This window comes from Procambarus clarkii, chromosome 6, assembly GCF_040958095.1.
Source record: "Procambarus clarkii isolate CNS0578487 chromosome 6, FALCON_Pclarkii_2.0, whole genome shotgun sequence".
NCBI classification, from domain to species: domain Eukaryota; kingdom Metazoa; phylum Arthropoda; class Malacostraca; order Decapoda; family Cambaridae; genus Procambarus; species Procambarus clarkii.
Window position 1 is genome coordinate 28,726,700 of NC_091155.1, and position 22,529 is coordinate 28,749,228.

The window sequence follows — 22,529 nt, forward strand, 5'->3', positions numbered from 1 at the left end:
GGTAATGGCTCAAAAGGGACACCACTTACGGACTATTCATGGGCGTGCCACCTCTTGGGTGGCTTAATCTTTATCAATCAATCAGGGGCATAACCTCAAACCAAAAAAATCGTAATATTTCCTCTCCTTCCATTCCATTGAAATCAGATAGATTCCATTAGCTCTGCCTCTTCCATTACGTAGAACAACGTTCCTTTCCACCAAACTATGCCCGTACGGCGTTGTTTAGCAGAGAGAGCTAGAGGGGTTGTCTAGCAGAGAGCTGGAGGCGTTGTCTAGCAGAGAGAGCTGGAGGCGTTGTCTAGCAGAGAGAGCTGGAGGCGTTGTCTAGCAGAGAGAGCTGGAGGCGTTGCCTAGCAGAGAGAACTGGAGGCGTTGTCTAGTAGAGAGAGCTGGAGGCGTTGTCTAGCAGAGAGAGCTGGAGGCGTTGTCTAGCAGAGAGAGCTGGAGGCGTTGTCTAGCAGAGAGAGCTGGAGGCGTTGTCTAGCAGAGAGAGCTGGAGGCGTTGTCTAGCAGAGAGAGCTGGAGGCGTTGTCTAGCAGAGAGAGCTGGAGGCGTTGTCTAGCAGAGAGAGCTGGAGGCGTTGTCTAGCAGAGAGAGCTGGAGGCGTTGTCTAGCAGAGAGAGCTGGAGGCGTTGTCTAGCAGAGAGCTAGAGGGGTTGTCTAGCAGAGAGAGCTGGAGGCGTTGTCTAGCAGAGAGCTAGAGGGGTTGTCTAGCAGAGAGAGCTGGAGGCGTTGTCTAGCAGAGAGAGCTGGAGGCGTTGTCTAGCAGAGAGCTAGAGGGGTTGTCTAGCAGAGAGAGTACATCAGCGCCTCTAGCGGCGGGTCACCCAAACAGCGAGGCGTCCTTGGGTTGCCACGTCTCGCTACTTGACTCTTCAACTTTTCAGTCTTGTTAAATGGCTTGCCTCTCTATATTATTATATACGCGGTACCTTTTTTTTTGGGGGGGGGGGGAAGGGTTATCTCCATTGTAATTATAATGACTGCGTTAAAGGATGAGAAGCAAGTGTTGGTGACTGAGCTGGCTTTGATGAGATTAAGAAGTAAATGTTAGGGGAGACTATAGGAGTATTATCTGGAAGCGTACTTCAGTCTAATGGCTTTGTTCAGGTAGTAAGGCCAGTAGTGCCTCTCACTGCTGCACCACCTGCCCCCCCCCCCCCCCTCACTGCTGCACCACCTACCCCCCCCCCCCCTCACTGCTGCACCACCTGCCCTTCACAGGTACCGGCTCACCACTGACTGACAGCTGCCCAATGGCCCTTGCTGGTGCTCCAGCTGTCCACTGCTCCTTACCACCGCGCTTGCAGCTACTCCCCAGCTGAGTCCTAGTGGTGACCTCCTGCCCCTCAGTGGTGCAGTCAGGGGTGGCGCCACCAGGCACCAGGAGCTTGACTGGGGGTCAGGAGAATCACTACTAACTGTGTGAGCGCCAGACGGCCCCGCTCCCGTCTCCTGGGGCCATAACACTTGGGTCCCTACACCCCCGTCTCTGGGCCCCCAACATACCTCCTCGCTCCCACAAAAATGTGTATGTTAATTATAAGACCGTGACAACCCCCAGCTGCTGTAAAAGAGAGGAGATGCAACACAGTTGTTTATTCAATCGTAAAGTTGCAACGGGTTCCCCTGCTCGTCAAGGCGGGTTGCTTAAGAAAACATTCCTTCTTAAATGTTCGCTTTTGTTTCTACATCAATTTATGGTAAGATTATTTGGATAGATTTGGATAATTTGCTGGCATCAGGCGTCATATCTCAGCTGGTGCATGGCGACACACACACACATAGATATGATAGAGCCCAGTAGGCTCAGGAATCTGTACACCTGTTGATTGACAGTTGAGAGGCGGGACCAAAGAGCCAGAGCTCAACCCCCGCAAGCACAATTAGGTGAGTACAATTAGGTGAGTACACACACACACATTGTAGGGAAGGAGGAAAACACAAGCTCTGGCTAGAGTCCGGAGTGCCCAGAAGCGCCCAGAGGTGCCTTAAGGTGCCCAAAGTGGGCGGAGGGGGTATCTGATGTAAGAAGGGGTTTGCACCCCACTTTCGGTTCCATGCTGGTAGACTTCTCCACCTCCCAGCCAACCCCCCCCCCCCCCCCCCCCCCCCCCCCCACTAACCCCCCTTCTTTAAGTCCAGACCTACACCCGTTCCCTTCACTCCCTCTCTTCCCCATCCACCTTGCCACCCCCTGTAGGTAACGGGGAGATACAGAGTGTGGGCCTACGAGCTAGACAATGAGGGCACAAAGAGTACACTCTCACTATGTGAGTACAGAGGGGAGAAGCTCACATGGGGATACGTTAGGCGGACGCTCACGGAAGGAACATATTCACACGGGGCGGATACATACGGATTGAAAACACCCACCCACACACACACACACACACACACACACACACACACACACACACACACACACACACACACACACACACACACACACACACACACACACACACACAGCGGGCGGACACACGTGGGGTGGAGAAGCGGAGGGCGGCAGGTGGCCGAGGCCAGGAATGGTGGTCGATCATAACCGTAATAACTGAAGCCTGTGAACTACAAGTGGCTATATATATATATATATATATATATATATATATATATATATATATATATATATATATATATATATATGTCCTCTAATTCTGCAAATTCGTCCTTATCAGTAATTTTTCTCATGATAATTAGGCCATTGATTTATAGGTTCATTTTCGTAAATTTAGACATTTTGTAAATATAATTAACTGCAGTCAATTGCTTAAGTTTTGAATTATATGTAGAATACAGCATAAAATTCGGTGTGTGTGGGGGGGGGGATGTCCTGGTGTTGTAGTGTAGGGAGGATGTCCTGGTGTGTAGTGTAGGGGGGTGTGTGTCCTGGTATGTAGTGTAGGGGGGATGTCCTGTTGTAGTGTAGGGCGGGTGTGTGTCCTGGTATGTAGTGTAGGGGGGATGTCCTGGTGTTGTAGTGTAGGGGGGGTGTGTGTCCTGGTATGTAGTGTAGGGGGGTGTGTGTGTCCTGGTATGTAGTGTAGGGGGGATGTCCTGGTGTTGTAGTGTAGGGGGGTGTGTGTCCTGGTATGTAGTGTAGGGGGGATGTCCTGTTGTAGTGTAGGGCGGGTGTGTGTCCTGGTATGTAGTGTAGGGGGGCGTGTGTCCTGGTATGTAGTGTAGGGGGGTGTGTGTCCTGGTATGTAGTGTAGGGGGGATGTCCTGGTGTGTAGTGTAGGGGGGTGTGTGTCCTGGTATGTAGTGTAGGGGGGATGTCCTGGTGTTGTAGTGTAGGGGGGGTGTGTGTCCTGGTATGTAGTGTAGGGGGGGGATGTCCTGGTGTTGATGGTGGTGGCCGAAACATTTCAAGCAAACAACGACCAAGTGCCAGAACCGTTTGCACCCGACCATCCGGTGCCCCGCTAACATGCCAAGTTGTCAAAGTTCGAGGCCAGAAGGTAGAAGCCAGACCTTCTTGAGCGCGAAGCCTCCTTCAGACCGCAAGCTCCACACCCCCGTTACGGCCGCCCGCTCAACACACTCCAAATACTGACAGGTTGCATTTTGAAGAATTGCATTCGTTTAGCAGTTCAAACAGCATTGAAGATTAAGCAACTTGTTTTGTTTTTAGCACCATACAATTTATCCATCCTGGATAAATTTGTCGAAGCCTACCTGTGGTTAGTACCGTAGATCAATGGAGAAGCAGGGGGCCAGATTCACGCAAGCACTTACGCAAGCACTTACGAACGTGTACATCTTTCCTCAATCTTTGTCGGCTTTGGATATATTTATTAAACGGTTTACAAGCATGAAAACTCCCCATTCAACTGTTGTTATTGTTATAAACAGCCTCCTGGTGCTTCGGAGCTCATTAACTGTTTAATAATTGCAAACAAAGCCGCCAAAGATTGAGAAAAGATGTACAGGTTCGTAAGTGCTTTCGTGAATCTGGCCCCAGACCCGTAGATTCCCTCGGCACTGGTAGCAGTGATATAGGGAACTGAAGGAATGTGGACTTACTTGCTATATTAAGGACAGTAATAGTTAATACGAGAATTGGTGACCACACAGTGTATTGCTACAGGTCAACACATCATGTCCAGACAGTGATGACCTGGCGTGCTGGGTCTACAGGTCAACCCAACGTGCCCAGGCAGTGATGACCTGGGTCTCCAGGTCAACCCAACGTGCCCAGGCAGTGATGACCTGGGTCTCCAGGTCAACCCAACATGCCCAGGCAGTGATGACCTGGGTCTCCAGGTCAACCCAACGTGCCCAGGCAGTGATGACCTGGGTCTCCAGGTCAACACAATACCTGGTGTGCCTCACGCGCCGCTGCACCTGGCAGCTTTCTCTTCCACAATGCTCGTGTTTTTACGCTGACGAGATGACTCTGCGAGTTTTTATTACGCTCTCGGTGACAGAAAATTGATCTACTTATAATGGAGAAACGACTAAAACATGACAAAACTCTGCACAAATATTTGATGAACATTTTTCAGAAGAGGAGGATGGCCAGCCGAGAATGTTTTAGGTCAATTGATGACCTTGTCTCTCCACTCGTCGTATCTTGATGTTGTAAATATGTCATATTTACCTTTCAGCCATATTGGGCAATGTGTCTATCTACTCAGGTAACCCAGAGAAGCTATACTTTGTCTCTACACAAAGCCATTAGCCAGCTTCCTCTCTCCACATGTTGGAGAAATGTTGGAGAAATTTTTCTAGTCGTAAGTCACGTTGTGGAGGAGATTGTGCTGAGTGATGCCTTGGCAGCGGTGTCACGACCCTTCCAGTGTGTGTCGGCGGTGTCGGATCTTGGTTTCTCTGGGGGTTGGGGGGGTTCTCCAGGTGAGAGTCCACTTCCTCTGAGGACACTTCTTTCCTCTACACACACTTCTCTGGCATCTGTACCTCTGTACATCCGAGTAAACCCACTTCTCCCGAGGAGACATTCCTTTCTCTCTATCACACTCACACACACACACACACACACACACACACACACACACACACACACACACACACACACACACACACACCTTTCCTGTTGATTGACGGTTGAGAGGCGGGACCAAAGAGCCAGAGCTCAACCCCCGCAAACACAACTAGGTGAGTACACACACACACACACACACACACACACACACACACACACACACACACACACACACACACACACACATACATACACACAAGGAAGGTGAGGAGGGGGCGGTGACATACGCACGCACGCTCGCCTAAGCTTAACATCATGACTTAGTCATTCACACCTAAACATTCTCACTAAAGTTAATTTTACTCATCGGAAACGTTCCCGGCAGATTTTTGTTTAGCGATTACTGTTTGCGATGTTTGTGAGTCCGGGGCCCAGAGCGCGGCTCCGAGTGAGGTGAAGGGCTCAAGTGTAACACACTGACTGCTGTTTTGGGGAAGGTGGTGGTGGCGAGCCGTGGAGTGCAATGTTAGTAGTGGTGGCCGCTTCCTGCTTGTCACTCCAGCTACTGCTGTCACCCTTACTACTGTCACCCCCTACTGCTGCTTCACCACTCTATTGTTACCTTCTTCCCCTACGCCTGTCACCCTGGTGTCGGAAACCGCGTCCTGATCAATAGCAAATCAACCCATGCAACCAAGACTGTGATGCTAATGTTCTTCTGACCCATAGCAACTCTTACGTCTTATATCTACACGACGGGCGTCTTATTAAGCTTCATTTCTTGGTGCGCTAAAGCCCTGAGAAAATGTATTGTAAAGAGCTTCAGTAATGACTGGGTATTAAAGCCACCACAAGGAGAGCTCCTCGGCCACCACCTGATGCCTACGATCGCCGCAGCCGCTCACCACCGATATAACAACGGTATATTGCAGACGATTGCCGCTATTCTCGCCTGGGTCGCAAGTGTTATTGCCTTGCTAATGCATTGCTAGACTTGTAAGATCATTGCTAAAAATGCTCAGTATAAGTTATAATCAAATGTATTCAATTTGAGTTTTGTGTGTTATGTGTCCAGTCGGGTGTGTGTGTGTTGTGGTCACGTGTCCAGCCGGGTGTGCAGGGGAAGACACATAATCTCCTGGGTCCCGGTTATCAGTACTCGGACGTCTGACACAAGCAATGACTACTGCCCCGCTGGTGTTGCTGTTAACTAACACCCAAGCTGTGAACGAAGGCAGCTTGGCCTACGGGACCCATAACCTTCCCGCTGGCTACCCGAACACCGGACAAGCCGTCCCCTCCCTTCATCACTGTCACTCTCCTGTCTCTCTCTCTCTCTACCTCCCATGACGGGCAAATGAGCTCTTGATACCCAGTTTATTTACCTTTTTACCATGTAGATATACACTGTACAGGTTATGAATGTTGTGATGATAAACAAGAATTTATGATTTACTATATATGTATATATATATATATATATATATATATATATATATATATATATATATATATATATATATATATATATATATATATATATATTTGTTAAAACAATGTATTGTATATCTAACTGAGGTCTATCTTGCTTCGCCCACAGACCCAACATGCCCGCGACACGGCCACCAACACACCTGCTGCTGCTCCTCCTGGGGTTCCTGGCCACGTTCACACAGGTGAGAAACCTTTCGCGAATCACGAGGCCTTCAAAAAGCCAGTCCCTGACGGCCGCCTGAAGACGCCACCTGCAAGGGAGTCTGGCTCCGTCCTATCCCAAATCCTTATCCTGACCCCTTCCGGCCCCGTCCCATCCCAAATCCTTATCCTGACCCCTTCCCATTCCAAATCCTTATCCTGACCCCTTCCAAGGGCTATATAGTCGTAAGGGCTTGGCGCTTTACCCTCATAGTTCCCTTCCCTGGCCAAGGTTAAGCCTATATCTACACACAAAATTGTACTGTTTGTGCAATTTTGTACACAAACAGGACACATAGGCACAAGTTTGTGCCTGTGTCCTTGTTTGTATGTGTCGTCCTATGTGTCCTTGTTTGTATGTGTCGTCCTATGTGTCCTTGTTTGCATGTGTCGTCCCTTGTGTATCATTCGTGGTTCCAGTCGTCAGTGGCAAGACATTTTGCCTCTTTGTTTCTTTTATCATACCTGAGCCGGTCGGCCGAGCGGACAGCACGTTGGACTTGTGATCCTGTGGCCCTGGGTTCGATCCCGGGCGCCGGTGAGAAACAATGGGCAGAGTTTCTTTCACCCTATGCCCCTGTTACCTAGCAGTAAATAGGTACCTGGGTGTTAGTCAGCTGTCACGGGCTGCTTCCTGGGGGTGGAGGCCTGGTCGAGGACCGGGCCGCGGGGACACTAAAAAGCCCCGAAATCATCTCAAGATAACCTGTGCAAGCTCTGCCTGTGGCATCTTCAAGATCTATGTTGTGTACAATATTAAGGTGGTCGGTGTTACACACACTAGCAAAGGAAGTGATCATATTGTTGCTGCAGGATAAATACCATTTGGTGCCGCAGATGCGATACATAAATGCTCATTACCTATATTGTCTCCTCCTTTTGTAGCCCTTCCCCATGGCCGTGTGTGTGTGTGTGTGTGTGTGTGTGTGTGTGTGTGTGTGTGTGTGTGTGTGTGTGTGTGTGTGTGTTGTGTGTGTGTGTGTGTGTGTGTGTGTGTGTGTGTGTGTGTGTGTGTGTGTGTTGTGTGTGTGTGTGTGTGTGTGTGTGTGTGTGTGTGTGTGTGTGTGTGTTGTGTGTGTGTGTGTGTGTGTGTGTGTGTGTGTGTGTGTGTGTGTGTGTGTGTGTGTGTGTGTTGTGTGTGTGTGTGTGTGTGTGTGTGTGTGTGGATGGGAGAGTCCGCATTAACGTTCACGACTTTCACTCCTCTTAGATTTCATCTGTGACACTCGCGCATTCCCCCCCCCCCTCCCCCACCTAACCTCCTTCATGTACACCTCTTTCTCCCTCTCCTTCCCTACCTTCCTGCCTTCTCACCTCCCTGCTACTCTCCCTCCCTGTCCCATGTAACCATCTCCCCCCCACCCCCGGTCTCCTACCCTCCCCCTCGTGAAGAGAACATAAACTGGGTGGCTCCGGCAGACTCCCCCTAATCTTGGACGGCTGGAGGACCTTGCAGGACCGGATATCACCTCTCCTCATGAATATCCAGACTTTCTCTTTTGGTCGACTCACTCTGGCCACCTGGGGGTATGGGTAGCGGCCGGGATAGGGAGGATGGATAGTGGTATGTTGGGGGGAGGAAAGATGTGTACGCGGGAGGGGGATAGATGGGTGAAGTAAGAGCAGCAGTAGCAACAGCAGCAGCAGCAGGAGGAGGGTAGAGGCGGTAGTGACAAGAACAGATGATGGGATCATCAGGAGGCGTGGGTGAGATCTCGGGAAACAATGTAACAGTTGTGCGAAACTTTTTTCTCCCGTTCCTTGATGACAGCGAGGAGATTAACGAACACACACACACACAGTTGATTGACAGTTGAGAGGCGGGACCAAAGAGCCAAACCTCAACTCCCGCAAGCACAACTAGATGAGTACTCTCTCTCTCTCTCTCTCTCTCTCTCTCTCTCTCTCTCTCGACAAAGGAGTTCACTATGCCACATATTGTTTGATTACATTCAATAACACATTGAACATATCAGACGGGAGGGTTTCCATTTAGCGCAGTATTGATAAAACAACCAGTACCTCTATATTGTGAGCATTTGTGTACTGAAGGTGTATTGCATTCACCTAGTTGAATTCACCTAGTTGTGCTTGCGGGGGTTGAGCTCTGCTCTTTCGGCCCGCCTCTCAACTGTCAATCAACTGTTACTAACTACTAATTTTTTTTTTACACACACACACACACACACACACACACACACACACACACACACACACACACACACACACACACACACACACCCAGGAAGCAGCCCGTAGCAGGTGACTAACTCTCAGGTACCTATTTACTGCTAGGTAACAGGGGCATCAGGGTGAAGGAAACTCTGTCCATTTCTTTTTCCACCGGCTACCGGGATCGAACCGTGGTCCCTAGGTCCCCGAGTCTAGAGCGCTGTCCACTCAGCCAGCCAGCCAGCATTGTGTACTGGAGGCGGTACCCAGCGGTGCCCGGGTCTCTCTCCGTCTCTCCCTCCCCTCCCATTCCAACTCCCTCACTCCCATTCTCCCTACCACCCTCCACGTATGAACGTGTTCTCCACCTCCTCACCTCACAGGTGCTACACCTCTCACCTCACAGGTGCTACACCTCACCTCCCCTCACCTCACAGGTGCTACACCTCTCACCTCCCCTCACCTCACAGGTGCTACACCTCACCTCCCCTCACCTCACAGGTGCTACACCCCTCACCTCCCCTCACCTCACAGGTGCTACACCTCACCTCCCCTCATCTCACAGGTGCTACACCCCTCACCTCCCCTCACTTCACAGGTGCTACACCCCTCACCTCCCCTCACCTCACAGGTGCTACACCTCACCTCACAGGTGATACACCTCACCTCACCTCACAGGTGCTACACCTCTCACCTCCCCTCACCTCACAGGTGCTACACCACTCACCTCCCCTCACCTCACAGGTGCTACACCTCACCTCCCATCACCTCACAGGTGCTACACCTCACCTCCCCTCACCTCACAGGTGCTACACCTCTCACCTCCCCTTACCTCAGCTCACAGGTGCTACACCTCTCACCTCCCCTCACCTCACAGGTGCTACACCACTCACCTTCCCTCACCTCACATGTGCTACACCCCTCCCCTCCCCTCACCTCACAGGTGCTACACCTCTCACCTCCCCTCACCTCACAGGTGCTACACCCCTCCCCTCCCCTCACCTCACAGGTGCTACACCCCTCCCCTCCCCTCACCTCACAGGTGCTACACCCCTCCCCTCCCCTCACCTCACAGGTGCTACACCACTCACTTTCCAGTCTTATTGCATATGAGAATTATTACATGTCTAATGGGAATACACTGTCCTTGTCCACCTAGTCTACTACCCAGGTATCTTGTACGCTGTGATCATATGTTCTCTGCTGATATATATAAACTTATGCGCATCAATTTTTATTTTCATATCAATTATATAATAATAATAATTATTATTATTTATCATTATTATTTTACTAGATGAAGTAGGTCCCTGCAATAAGTTATCCTCCCACACTGTTGATAAACACAGTTGACATCTAGTGGGTGTGACCGCTAGGAGTGTGCGATCACCTGGAGTATACCTGTTGAGGGCCTCGAGAGTTCTTCTACTCCCAGAGCCCGGCCTGGGGCCAAGGCTCGAGTGGTGCACCTACACCAGGTGGAAAGGTCCTACACTCTATGTAAGAAGATGAACGAGTAAATATAGATGGTGATTCAAGTGGATCTGCGAGGCTCGTGAGCCAGGTGCCGTAACGGGCCGGCACCCCCACACACACACTTGCCGGCAATCAACACCCGAATAACTGGACATTAGAACAGTCCCTGAGTGGGTGAAGGACTACCATATGGTGCCGGGGTAACTGTAGCGCACCCTCCTGTCTTGGCCGCCGACCACACAACGGGCGTCGAAGCTCACCATGGAGGTGGTGGAGGCCTGCACTACCTGCCTCCTCCATGGGTGGTGGAGGCCTGCACTACCTGCCTCCTCCAGGGGTGGTGGAGACCTGTACTACCTGCCTCCTCCATGGGTGGTGGAGGCCTGCACTACCTGCCTCCTCCATGGGTGGTGGAGGCCTGCACTACCTGCCTCCTCCATGGGTGGTGGAGGCCTGCACTACCTGCCTCCTCCAGGGGTGGTGGAGACCTGCACTACCTGCCTCCTCCATGGGTGGTGGAGGCCTGCACTACCTCCCTCCTGCAGGGAAGGAGTCAGCCTGCACTACCTGGCCATTTACCGATATCTTCCTCCTGGCGTGACAAGATAGTATTCCAAGCTGATCCTTGGCCTTGCGTGCTACGTCGGTCCCACACACTGCTTCTCTGATGATCTGCGGTTTCCTGTATATGTATTCTTCTCATTTATATATCTTGTGGCTAAATTCTTTCAAACCCCCCCCCCTCATAACCATCCACCACCACTAGTAACCAACCACTACCACCATCGGTAACCAGCAACCACCACACATCCCCGCTTTTGACTACCTTTCACCCGCTATGTGACATAAAGCTCGGTGGTGAGGAACGGGCGAGCCGCCGCTCTGGTGAACGGCGTCACCAGTGGTGTAGAGGGAAGGGGAAGATTACATCATGACTATACCGTCCTCCCGACACCATTCCTTTCCCTGCCTAATGTTCATGTGTTTTTTGTCTCCATTGCTGCACAGATGAATTTGGATATCTCGTGGCTGTTTTGTGTGTTACGTCTCACACGCGCGCGCACACACTCCCGTGCTAAACAGTTTATTTTTATTGACAGGGTAGTAAAGATAAACTGTTTAGTACTGGTGGGACACGAACAAGAAGACACAGGTGGAAACTGAGTACCCACATGAGCCACAAGGACGTTAGAAAGAACTTTTTCAGTGTCAAGAGTAGTTAATAGATGGAATGCATTAGGCAGTGATGTGGTGGAGGCTGACTCCATACACAGTTTTAAATGTAGATATGAGCCCAGTAGGCTCAGGAATCTGTACACCAGTTGACTGACAGTTGAGAGGCGGGACCAAAGAGCCAGAGCTCAACCCCCGCAAGCACAACTAGGTGAGTACACACACATTGGATGGGGTAACCGGCTCCGCCCGGGTCACTCTCCCCTTCTCTCATCTCTCCCCCCTCTATGTCCCCAAGCATCCCCCCCTCCTCCTCTCCCCCAGTCTTCCCCTCCTCCTCTCCCCCAGTCTTTCCCTCCTCCTCTCCTCCTCTTTATCTCTTAACCTAAGATAAAGTCATAATATCATGAAATATCTGTAATTATAAACCGTAGATTCAAGAATTAGATTTAGATGTAGAAGTTCTTTGGCCTTCAATGATTTATAATTTCTTATAAATCAGAGAAAACCATTTTCACTTTCATTGCAGAGAGACATAAACCATATTCGTGATCAACACTTTCTAGTTCGTTAAGTCTGTCTATAGTTTCATGCTTTCTAATTCTAACGCAGCGATGGGAGCCAGCGCTCTCAACCACAATTACTAACTTTCCCTTCAATTAAATACATTTGTGTCGTTTTCTATATTCGGCTCACAGTAGGTAAGTGGATTATTTAATGATTAGATCAAGAACCCTTGAAATCCAAATATTATACCATACACAGTTACTGTGAGATAATTTGTAGCTTGGAACAATACATGTAGTACTGTGCAACTATACATGTAGTACTGTGCAACTATACATGTAGTACTGTGCAACTATACGTGTAGTACTGTGCAACTATACATGTAGAACTGTGCAACTATTCCCATTTAGGTATGTTAGTGATAGTCTGGGATAAAATGGTCGCCTTCATTGTTGCAAGAAATATCTCCCACTTAACTTTGACTGATGACGGTATTATCGGTAGACCATATGGGGTACCATTCTCTGTGGTGCGAATGGGGTACCATTCTCTGTGGTGGGAATGGGGTACCATTCTCTGTGGTGCGAATGGGGTACCATTCTCTGTGGTGGGAATGGGGTACCATTCTCTGTGGTGCGAATGGGGTACCATTCTCTGTGGTGGGAATGGGGTACCATTCTCTGTGGTGCGAATGGGATACCATTCTATGTGGTTAGTATGGGATACCATTCTCTGTATTTACTATTTGTCTGCAGAATTAGGCTATTAGGTTCTTGGACCCCGCATTTCTAACCAATCTATTTTTCCTCTATTGTATATACTACATATATTTCTCTCTAACACACGCACAAACACGCACATTCTCAGAAAGCGACTCGTAGAAACTGTCTAACTCCCAGGTACCTATTTACTGCTAGGTGAACAGGAACATCAGGGTCAGAGAAACTACCTATTAGTTTCCGCTCCCAACGGAAATCGAACCCGGGTCAATAAGACTGCGGCCCACAAGCGCTGTCCATTCAACCGAAGTATGGGACCGTATTGAACACCCTATGGGAGTGCATGACTTCCACTGTGGTGCATGTGAAATATTATTTGGATTAACATCAAAATGCTACGAAGTTTGTACTGAATAATTCTTTGTTGACTTGTGTCTAAGAACTTTTGACACAGTCAAAACTATGAAGGAAAGCAAGTTATACACCCTGAGAAAATTACCATATGAAGATCTTCACAAACTCCTTGTGAAATAGCTTCATATTCGCCTACCCGCCCCACATCATCTAGGATCACTGCTATCCCCACACTACACACCATCCTTCCCCACCCACACACCATCCTTGTCCCCACCACACCCACATCCTCTATCTCTCTTGCCGCCATACAAAGACGTAGTTTAAGACACAAGCCGTAATTTCTCCCAGTTTTATCATTGATGCTCATGTCTTCTCTATGAGGGGGAGGAGGTGAGAGCATTTATCTTTCCTGCGTGAACTTTATAGCTGTTTATGTCCTCCCTCTCACCATGTGTCGCTTCCTCTCACTAGCTGTCCTTTCCACACACCACATGGCAGCTGGTAAATATGCAGGAGGTACAGCACCACAGTGTGGCAGCTCAATATATAGAAACGCTTGATGGATTACTATAGCAAAGTGCACACAATTCTGGTTTATTTTGCATGGCAGTGTGTCGTTGCATCCACCCGCGTTACCCGGTGCTGCTTGATCTGGGTGACCCGGTGCTGCTTGACCTGGGTGACCCGGTGCTGCTTGACCTGGGTGACCCGGTGCTGCTTGACCTGGGTGACCCGGTGCTGCTTGACCTGGGTGACCCGGTGCTGCTTGACCTGGGTGACCCGGTGCTGCTTGATCTGGGTGACCCGGTGCTGCTTGACCTGGGTGACCCGGTGCTGCATGACCTGGGTGACCCGGTGCCGCTTGACCTGGGTGACCCGGTGCTGCATGACCTGGGTGACCCGGTGCCGCTTGACCTGGGTGGGTTACCACGCCCGGGATCATGTACACAACTACCAGCATGAAGGCCTCGGTGCTGGTGATCACATAAGCGATATAAGGGATGACTCCTCAATCCACGTGGCAATAGCATACATTTGGCGCCCGACCGCAGCCCCGCGCGCCCGCATATCCGTATTTCCACATGCGACCGGCCAGATCTGACCTACTTCGTCGTGAGGTAACCCATTACTCACCCGCCTCCACATAGGTCGCGCCTGCATCAATTAAGAGGTTATTCGAATGGCACTGTGCCGTCGTGCACAGAGGCGAGGAAGTGTGACTTTAATTAATCAATCATTCTCATTTTTCTTGACTCGTGATTTGTGCTTCTTCCTTCACCGCCGTGAAGGAAGAAGCACGAAAGAAGCTCCTTCACCGATTTCCGTGTTCGCTGGTGGCCGGATACTTGGAGAATGCGACTTGGAAAACAGTCCCCAAGTGGCGAAGTGGTAACACATTCGCCCCGGGCTTTGTTTTAGCGATTTGCCCTTGGTTTGTATCCTGGCCGGGGGGGATTGACTGGGCGCCAATCATGAACTGTCCGACTTTGTTCACCCAGCAGTAATTGTGTTCCTGGTTGTTAACCGATTGGCGGGTCATGTTCCAGAGAAAATTAGTGGGTAAGGCTTGCCATGAGCTATGGGAAGGGAAAGCTCTCAGCCTGCTAACAGGAGTAAGAAGTTGTCTGCTACTGTACCCACCTGTCTGTAAAAAGAAATATATTGAAGAATGGACCGCTGTGGAGGGAGGGAATTACCAAGGGAAAGCGCCAAGCCCATTACGACTCTATAGCATTTGGAAGGGATCAGGATAAGGATTTGGGATGGGGCGGTGGTAAGAATGGTGCCCAACCACTTGGACGGTCGGGGATTGAACGCCGGCCTGCACGAAGCGAAGCCGTCGCTGTACCATCCAGCCCCAAGTGGTTGAACTAGCAAATGTTTGGTGAAAATGTGTAGGAAAGATAATAGCTTCCACCACGAGCGGCGGCGCCAACACCACGAGCGGCGGCGCCAACACCACCACCACTAAGAGCGGCGGCGCCAACACCACCACCACTAAGAGCGGCGGCGCCAACACCACTAAGAGCGGCGGCGCCAACACCACTAAGAGCGGCGGCGCCAACACCACTAAGAGCGGCGGCGCCAACACCACTAAGAGCGGCGGCGCCAACACCACTAAGAGCGGCGGCGCCAACACCACTAAGAGCGGCGGCGCCAACACCACTAAGAGCGGCGGCGCCAACACCACTAAGAGCGGCGGCGCCAACACCAGTGCTAGGAAGTGTCTGGGAAATCAAATCGTCTCGGGTTCAATATTCGCGAGTTCTCTCGGCTGGCAGAGCAGCGGCCGCTGGTGTGGTGTGACCCACTCCCGGCGGGTCACTGGGCCGAGGCGCTGTGCTTGTTCCCGCCGGAACTGGCGCTCGCTCGCGGTGCTTCATTACTCGCTGAACACACGGGATGGACATGCGCGTTGGACGGCGGACAGGAGGACCACACGACAGGCGTGGTTGAAGCATATTACAAGGTTGCAAAGTTATAAGTAAGTAATTATCAAAGGAAGGCACCAAACCGGGAAGGCCATGTAGCATTTATGAGTGATGAATTGGGATCGCTTTCCTGCCCCTCCCCCTATCTTTCCTCCCACTCCCCCTATCTTTCCTCCCACTCTTACCCTCCCTCCGTGCGGGCGCTGAGGTACCATGTCCCTTCGCAGGCACCTGCACTTGGCCCCTCGCTATTCCCACATACACAGGTCACGGACGGCGCTCTGGCAAAGCCAGTCAAGAGATCAGATTACCACACAACTCTGGGATCCGCTGCTTCCGGTTGTGGAAAGATGTCGGCGGCCTCGCTGGCTGACACCGCTTCCTCCCCATAATCCGGGGCCTTGTTGGTGCCCCGGCCGGATGGCAGGGTCGCAGGGTGCAGCGGGTGGCATGGTGCTTACCTGCACTCACTACCCGAGAGTAAGGTCGAACTCTTAAGTCCTGTCTGCTACCTTTCTTATATCTTGCGCGTCTTATTTTGACTTTCGGAACATGCAAACTCCTTGCAGTTGTGGCTGGAGATGGGCGCCAAGACTTCTTCTTTCAGTGTATTCTACTTGTTGATCACAAAGTGTTCGAGTATTTCTAGCGTTTCTTTGAGTCTCTTGCGCTTCCGGCTTCCACCTGTCCTCTTGCCCTTCTTTCTCTCACTTTGAAGATCCTGTACGTTTCAGCCTTGCCTATTCCTCCCCCCCCCCTCTGCATTTTCCTCTAAGGATGTGAGACTGAGCTCCCTTAACCTGTTCTTGTTGCTTACTTCTTATTGCAAACTTTTTTTCTGGAAATATTAGAATAACCAATTCTAAATTTGCACACATCAACATTTAAGAGACCAAGAGGCATGCCAGAATGTTAACATTTTCACTACTGAAACGTAGGAGTTCAACCTGGTACGCTGAGATAATTATATAAACATTAACTTCTAAGCTTTCTCGACATCGTTCCTCTACAAATATATGCCATCAACAGACCCCTAAGTGTTCAAGAGGTTACTTGATAAACTCTTCCAAAGGTACTGATCAACCGGGCGGTAATTCTTACGTCAGATTACGTGCCTCGTGAGCCTGTAGTGCCCGGGTCGCTGGGATGTTGATCCATAAGGAAATTGAAGGTAAGGTTCATGAGGACTGGGGTTGGTAGTTCGTGTTGGGATTGGTGGTGGCGGGTAGGGGGGGGGGGTGCGGTGGTATTGGTGTGGTTGCTGGTGGGTAGTGGTAGTACTGGTGTGGTTGGTGGTAGCCAGTGGTAGTACTGTTGTGGTTGGTGGTAGTACCGGTATGGTTGGTGGTAGGTAGTGGTAGTACTGGTGTGGTTGGTGGTAGGCAGTGGTAGTACTGGTATGATTGGTGTCAAATCTGAACGTAAAGTTGGCGTTGGAGATGGTATCCATTTCAGTGTTGACCACCATCACAGCGTTCCCAGTTTCCACTTAAGTTCCCTTGTCCTTCTTTCTCTCAATTTCAAGCGGCTGACCTTGTTCACTTCGTCTATTCTCATCAACATCTTGTATGTCGTGACCATATCCCCATCAGTTTCTTCGCCCGTCTAAAGTTATGAAATTTAATTTCCTGCTTAACCTTTCCTCGTAGCAAAGTCCTCTTAGTTATGACACTAATCTTCTTGCAAACATTTTCACTTTTCATTTTTTTGTGTGTGTTCATGAGGTGAGGATTCCAGGCTGGTGGGGGCTTTGTTAGGGGGGTGGGAGAGTGGTGGGGAAGAGGTGGAGGTTGGGGGAGTGGGAGAGTGGTGGGGGAGGAGGTGGAGGTTGGGGGAGTGGGAGAGTGGTGGGGGAAGAGGTGGAGGTTGGGGGAGTGGGAGAGTGGTGGGGGAAGAGGTGGAGGTTGGGGGAGTGGGAGAGTGGTGGGGGAAGAGGTGGAGGTTGGGGTTGTAGAAGGTAGGGGTGGTGGGGGTGCGCCGGGTCATTCACCTGTGCTCCCACTACTGGTCTTCTGCTTATGCTTAAATATACGAAATTTCACCAACTTTCTTATGGCCACTCGCGAGTGGAGAGCCCAGCCCCACAGTTCACGCACACCCACACCCTCACCCACACCATCATCCACACGCACACCCACACCCTCACCCACACCATCATCCACACGCACACCCACACCCTCACCCACACCATCATCCACACGCACACCCACAAACACGCCCACACACCATAATCCACACGCCCACGCTCATCCACACGCGCACACTCATCCACACCAACACGCTCATCCACACGCCCACGCTCATCCACACGCGCACTCATCCACACGCGCACACTCATCCACACGCGCACCCACACCATCATCCACACGCACACCCACAAACACGCCCACACACCATAATCCACACGCCCACGCTCATCCACACGCGCACACTCATCCACACGCGCACACTCATCCACACGCACACACTCATCCACACCAACACGCTCATTCATACCCACACACTCATCCACAACAAAGCCACGAAAATTATTTTTAATATCTATTTTGTGAATGAGAAAATCCACTAGAGGAGTGAGATGACTGGCACCAGCCAGGCACTCACTCCCAGCCACGCACCTCACCACTCCACCATGTGACCAAAGTTATACAACCTGGGATTCCATTGAATCCACAGGAAGTCTGTGGATATTTCATAAAGTATCTTACCTATCCCTTGCTCAAATTTCGCCCCCCTCTGCTTCCCGTCGCTGGCGCCTCCACGCCTCCCCCGCCCCCTCAACAGATACCCACCTATCCCCTAAATACCATCCCCTCCCCCCCCCCACCACCTCACCCCACCCGACAGCCTCACCTGGCGCAAGGCAATCAAGAGTTTCTCACATGTGTTTAAATATCACAGTTTTTCATCTCTAAAGTGTAAAAAAGGAACGAGAGAGTGTCATTACTGAGATGAGAAATGAAACGGTATGTCATTAGGGTGAAAGAGGGTGTCATATAAGGCAAAGGTCGCCTATTGTTTGAAGGAAAGGGCTTATAAGCTGGGGAAATGTGGTGCCTGACCGAACAAGGTTTATTGATATAGTGAGAGAGCCCAGGAACTGGAGCTCAGTCCTGGACATACTACTAGGTAACAACTGTCAGGCAGGTGTGTATGTGTGACACACATGCACATACATAGACTGAAGGAACTAAAAATGAGAGAGAGGGGGGACATGATACAGATATATAAAATACTTTAGGAAATTGACACAATGGACAAAGAGATGTTTTCAATGAATACCAATAAAACAAGGGGTGGTGGTGATAGAGTATAGCTGTATATGGTGTCCCCATTCTACCATACATATACAAAGATCAGCTGTAGAAGGGAAGACTGACCAACAGATACTATAACTGGGGAAATAAACAAGCTCGGACCAGAGGAAGTCAACCAGACAAATGTAATTAAACAATATGGCGGACGGAGCAGTAACTTAAACTCACATCAAAGGTAACTAGGACAAAAACTGGCATCCAACAGTACTTTTGTACAAAAACACATTAGATGAACATAAGCCCATGATAATTTTTGGGTGTAAAGACAAGGAGATGCATCTAGAGCTGTGCTTATCAAACCTTTTCCTTCTTTACCCAAAACCGTTTATCACAAAATCCTTTTTACCCAATGTAGGTAAATAGGAAGCAACCAATATGTTTGATGCGTTGTCTTTATATCAACGTCTCGAAACACATCAGCAGCCACAACAAATGTTGGTAATTATACACCATAAATATTTCATCACCAACGTCCCAGCTAATGAACAAAATGTCACTGCTCCGTCCTGCTACTTCCGTTGAAATTGAAATAAGTTTATTGAGGTAAAATACACACAAAGGGATGAGGTAGCACAAGCTATTCTCACCCCGTTCAGTACATCGTGTTAATACATACATAGACACAGCTACTTCCGTTGTTGTTGTTGTTGTTTTAGATTTAGCTACTGGGACCGAAATGTCCACGTAGCATGGTCTATAGTGAGCCCGTGATTGAGTTCGGTTATTCGCGATAAAAGTGTTACTCTTTCGCTACTTCCACAACATTGGAGACAATTATAGACAGAGTTCCTCTCACCTCACTTCGTATTCGGGGTTCAGCAACAAGTTTGGTTTTGTGATCTTTATGAGGGCAAGAGTGAAATATCGTACTTCCCACATGTAGGTGCTTGGAGAAAGCGGTAATGGAATCCCGGCCTCCCTAGCTGCCACAGTCTGTTCGTCGTGAAGCATTAACCACAAAGACCCGAAATGGTCCTTCTCTTCTTCAAATAACATTTTGCACTAACTGCTTGACCTGAGCTTGATTGGTGGAGGGACAGTGGTGTGAAAACAGCACAATGAGGGGTAGGCATATATACGAACCAGTTTTCACAAAAATGTAAACGACATTCGGCCAGCACGGTACACACCTGACACCGCCACACCTGACACAGCCACACCTGACACCACCACACCTGGCAATACACTACACAGAGTGTACAGTGTACGCTCAGTGCCCAGGCACATTGACCGGTCACTTTCTTCACAATATTACTTCTACACTTTCACGATAAATTGTAATATGTATTTCGAGGTGTGTCGTTAACCAAAGAAAAGCCACTTTTACCCAATTTTGGGTAATTTACCCAGGTATGGGAAGCCCAGATCTAGGGTGAATACCCATACCACCACAGAGAGAGAGAGAGAGAGAGAGAGAGAGAGAGAGAGAGAGAGAGAGAGAGAGAGAGAGAGAGAGTGAGTGAGTGTGTGTTTTGACATTTGGATACCGTATAGGCTCCCATATATTTTTGTTATTTCTCATAATTTTTCTTGGGTTTTTCTTTGTGAAATGATGCCGGGTCGACCCAAGCACCAAGCAACCGGCAGTTAGTAAAGCTGCCACTCCCTAGCCCCCGTCCTCCTGGCGAGGAGTCACTCCCTAGCCCCCGTCCTCCTGGCGAGGAGTCACTCCCTAGCCCCCGTCCTCCTGGTGAGGAGTGACCGCCACATTCCCCGGCCTGAGCGGGTCACACGGGTTCCGTTTTGCGAACCCTCGGTCTAATTGTCTCTCAGTTAATTACAAATAGTCGCCAAACAATCGGAGTGTAATTATTACCGGAATTATTACTCTCTCCGGCACCTAGAGCCCGTTGTGTCTGCTAACCCACATGTGCTTCACTTCCTCACTACACTTACACTTAACATTCTCATTTTTGTTATTTCTATGACATCTGACGTTCACATCTCTGCTCCCTCATTCTGTTTTTTTTTGTCTCACGTTGAACATTGCTTCTTTCTTTACTTTGTCAATTTCACATATAATCTTACTTGATGTGGTACCCATTGGTGCCCGGGTTTCTCTCTCTCTCTCTCCTTCCCTACATCTCTCACTCTCTTCCTTCTACCCCCTCTCTGCATTTCTCCCCTTCTCTCCTTTCTTCTCCCTCAACATCACCCATCTCCGTCCTCTCATCTCTCAGAACAAATAATTCCAACAAGCACACAGCAAAACCACAACGTTATTTTTACAATTATTATTTTGATGCATTGTTGTAACAAAGTAATTACAAAGTTGTAGTTACATTTTGTGTAGGTATATTATCAACAACTGAAAGAACTATTGAAAACCTCCAAGAAAAACAAAAAATCCATTTCAAACTTCAAAAGAGTTGCTGGAAATCGGCATAGGCGTTCATCCTTCTTAGAGGAGAGGCACTGGTGCCAACCCCACCCGGCCTATGAATGTCCCATACCACCCGTATGTCATCTTGACAAGTTGGGTTATTTAGTCATCTTCCTTTTGAAGTATTTAGGCTGATCCTTGGTTTTGATGGCTACGTCATTCTCACACTGCTTCTCCAGTGCTCCTCCAAGTTCTATGTTTTCGTCCCATATTATTTGAAATGTCCATTGTGATTCCCCCTTTGTACTCTCTGTATATCTGCCGCGCTTCTTCAGAGTGGCACTTCAGTGGCACTAGAGAGTGCCTCCAGGCACTGCTCTTGAAAACATGGGTTAATACCACTCGTGGATCTTTTGTCTCTGAACGGCAGTCTGAATCGTCTTCCATCTTATTTGAGTTTATTCATCATGTATGCTATCATGTCATGCACTGATTATCTTTTAAGATAACAATGTTGCCACGTAGTCTCTCCGGCTTGTTGCTTTCTTTTGATAATTCTAACTTTATCACTTTACCGTGATATTCTTGCTAGTTCTCTGACCTTCTGATACTTTCCTTTTCGATATATTGTCCTCTACATTTGTCTTTCTTTATGCAAACTTCACTGTCACTACACATTCAAAGATTAAAATGTAGAGTCACTGGCCTCCATGTACACTATATGTTTATACTCTCTCTCTGTGAGGTCCAGAGATTGCTGGCTCATCTTCCCCCACTTCTTTTATTTTTATTTTTGTTTTTTTCTAACTAAAAGACTTTTCATATATCAGTAGAAAATTTAATTCTAAAATTTCTACCAGCTTCACTCTTCATGTCTTTTTTTTCCACCATTCTTGTCCATTGTCTAACAGTCAGTTTTGGCATATGAAACACCTTTCTTACGAGAGAGCGAGAGCGAGCGAGAGAGAGAGAGAGCGAGAGCGCGAGAGAGAGAGAGAGAGAGAGAGAGAGAGAGAGAGAGAGAGAGAGAGAGAGAGAGAGAGAGAGAGAGAGAGAGCGAGAGAGAGCGAGAGAGAGAGCGCGAGAGAGAGAGAGAGCGAGAGAGAGAGAGAGCGAGAGAGAGAGAGAGCGAGAGAGAGAGAGAGAGAGAGAGAGAGAGAGAGAGAGAGAGAGAGAGAGCGTGTACAAGCACACTGGTAAACACACATGCAAGCATGCAAGCCACGCGCTGCCACGCACAAGCTCAACACTAGGCTAAGTGTATTTACTTTGACTCGCCCAGTAATTCACAGTCGCACGAGCCCCAGACTTTCTTCCATTTGCGTGGATCTGGGTGTGTAAGGTCGTGTTTGTTTACCTTGTATCTTTACCTTGCCTTTACCTTCCATTAATTCCGTGAATCAACGTCCC

At 49.3% G+C, this 22,529-nt stretch overlaps 1 protein-coding gene across 2 annotated transcripts in view; it reads left to right on the top strand.

Annotated features, from left to right (window-relative positions):
* Positions 1–22,529, top strand: part of LOC123750304 (uncharacterized) — a 59,189-nt gene that overhangs the window by 29,457 nt on the left and 7,203 nt on the right. For both annotated transcript variants that reach the window (XM_069307629.1, XM_045732416.2), the window contains exon 2: positions 6,549–6,624. In XM_069307629.1, the coding sequence (XP_069163730.1) occupies positions 6,549–6,624 (76 nt within the window). The remainder of the gene's footprint in view (positions 1–6,548; positions 6,625–22,529) is intronic.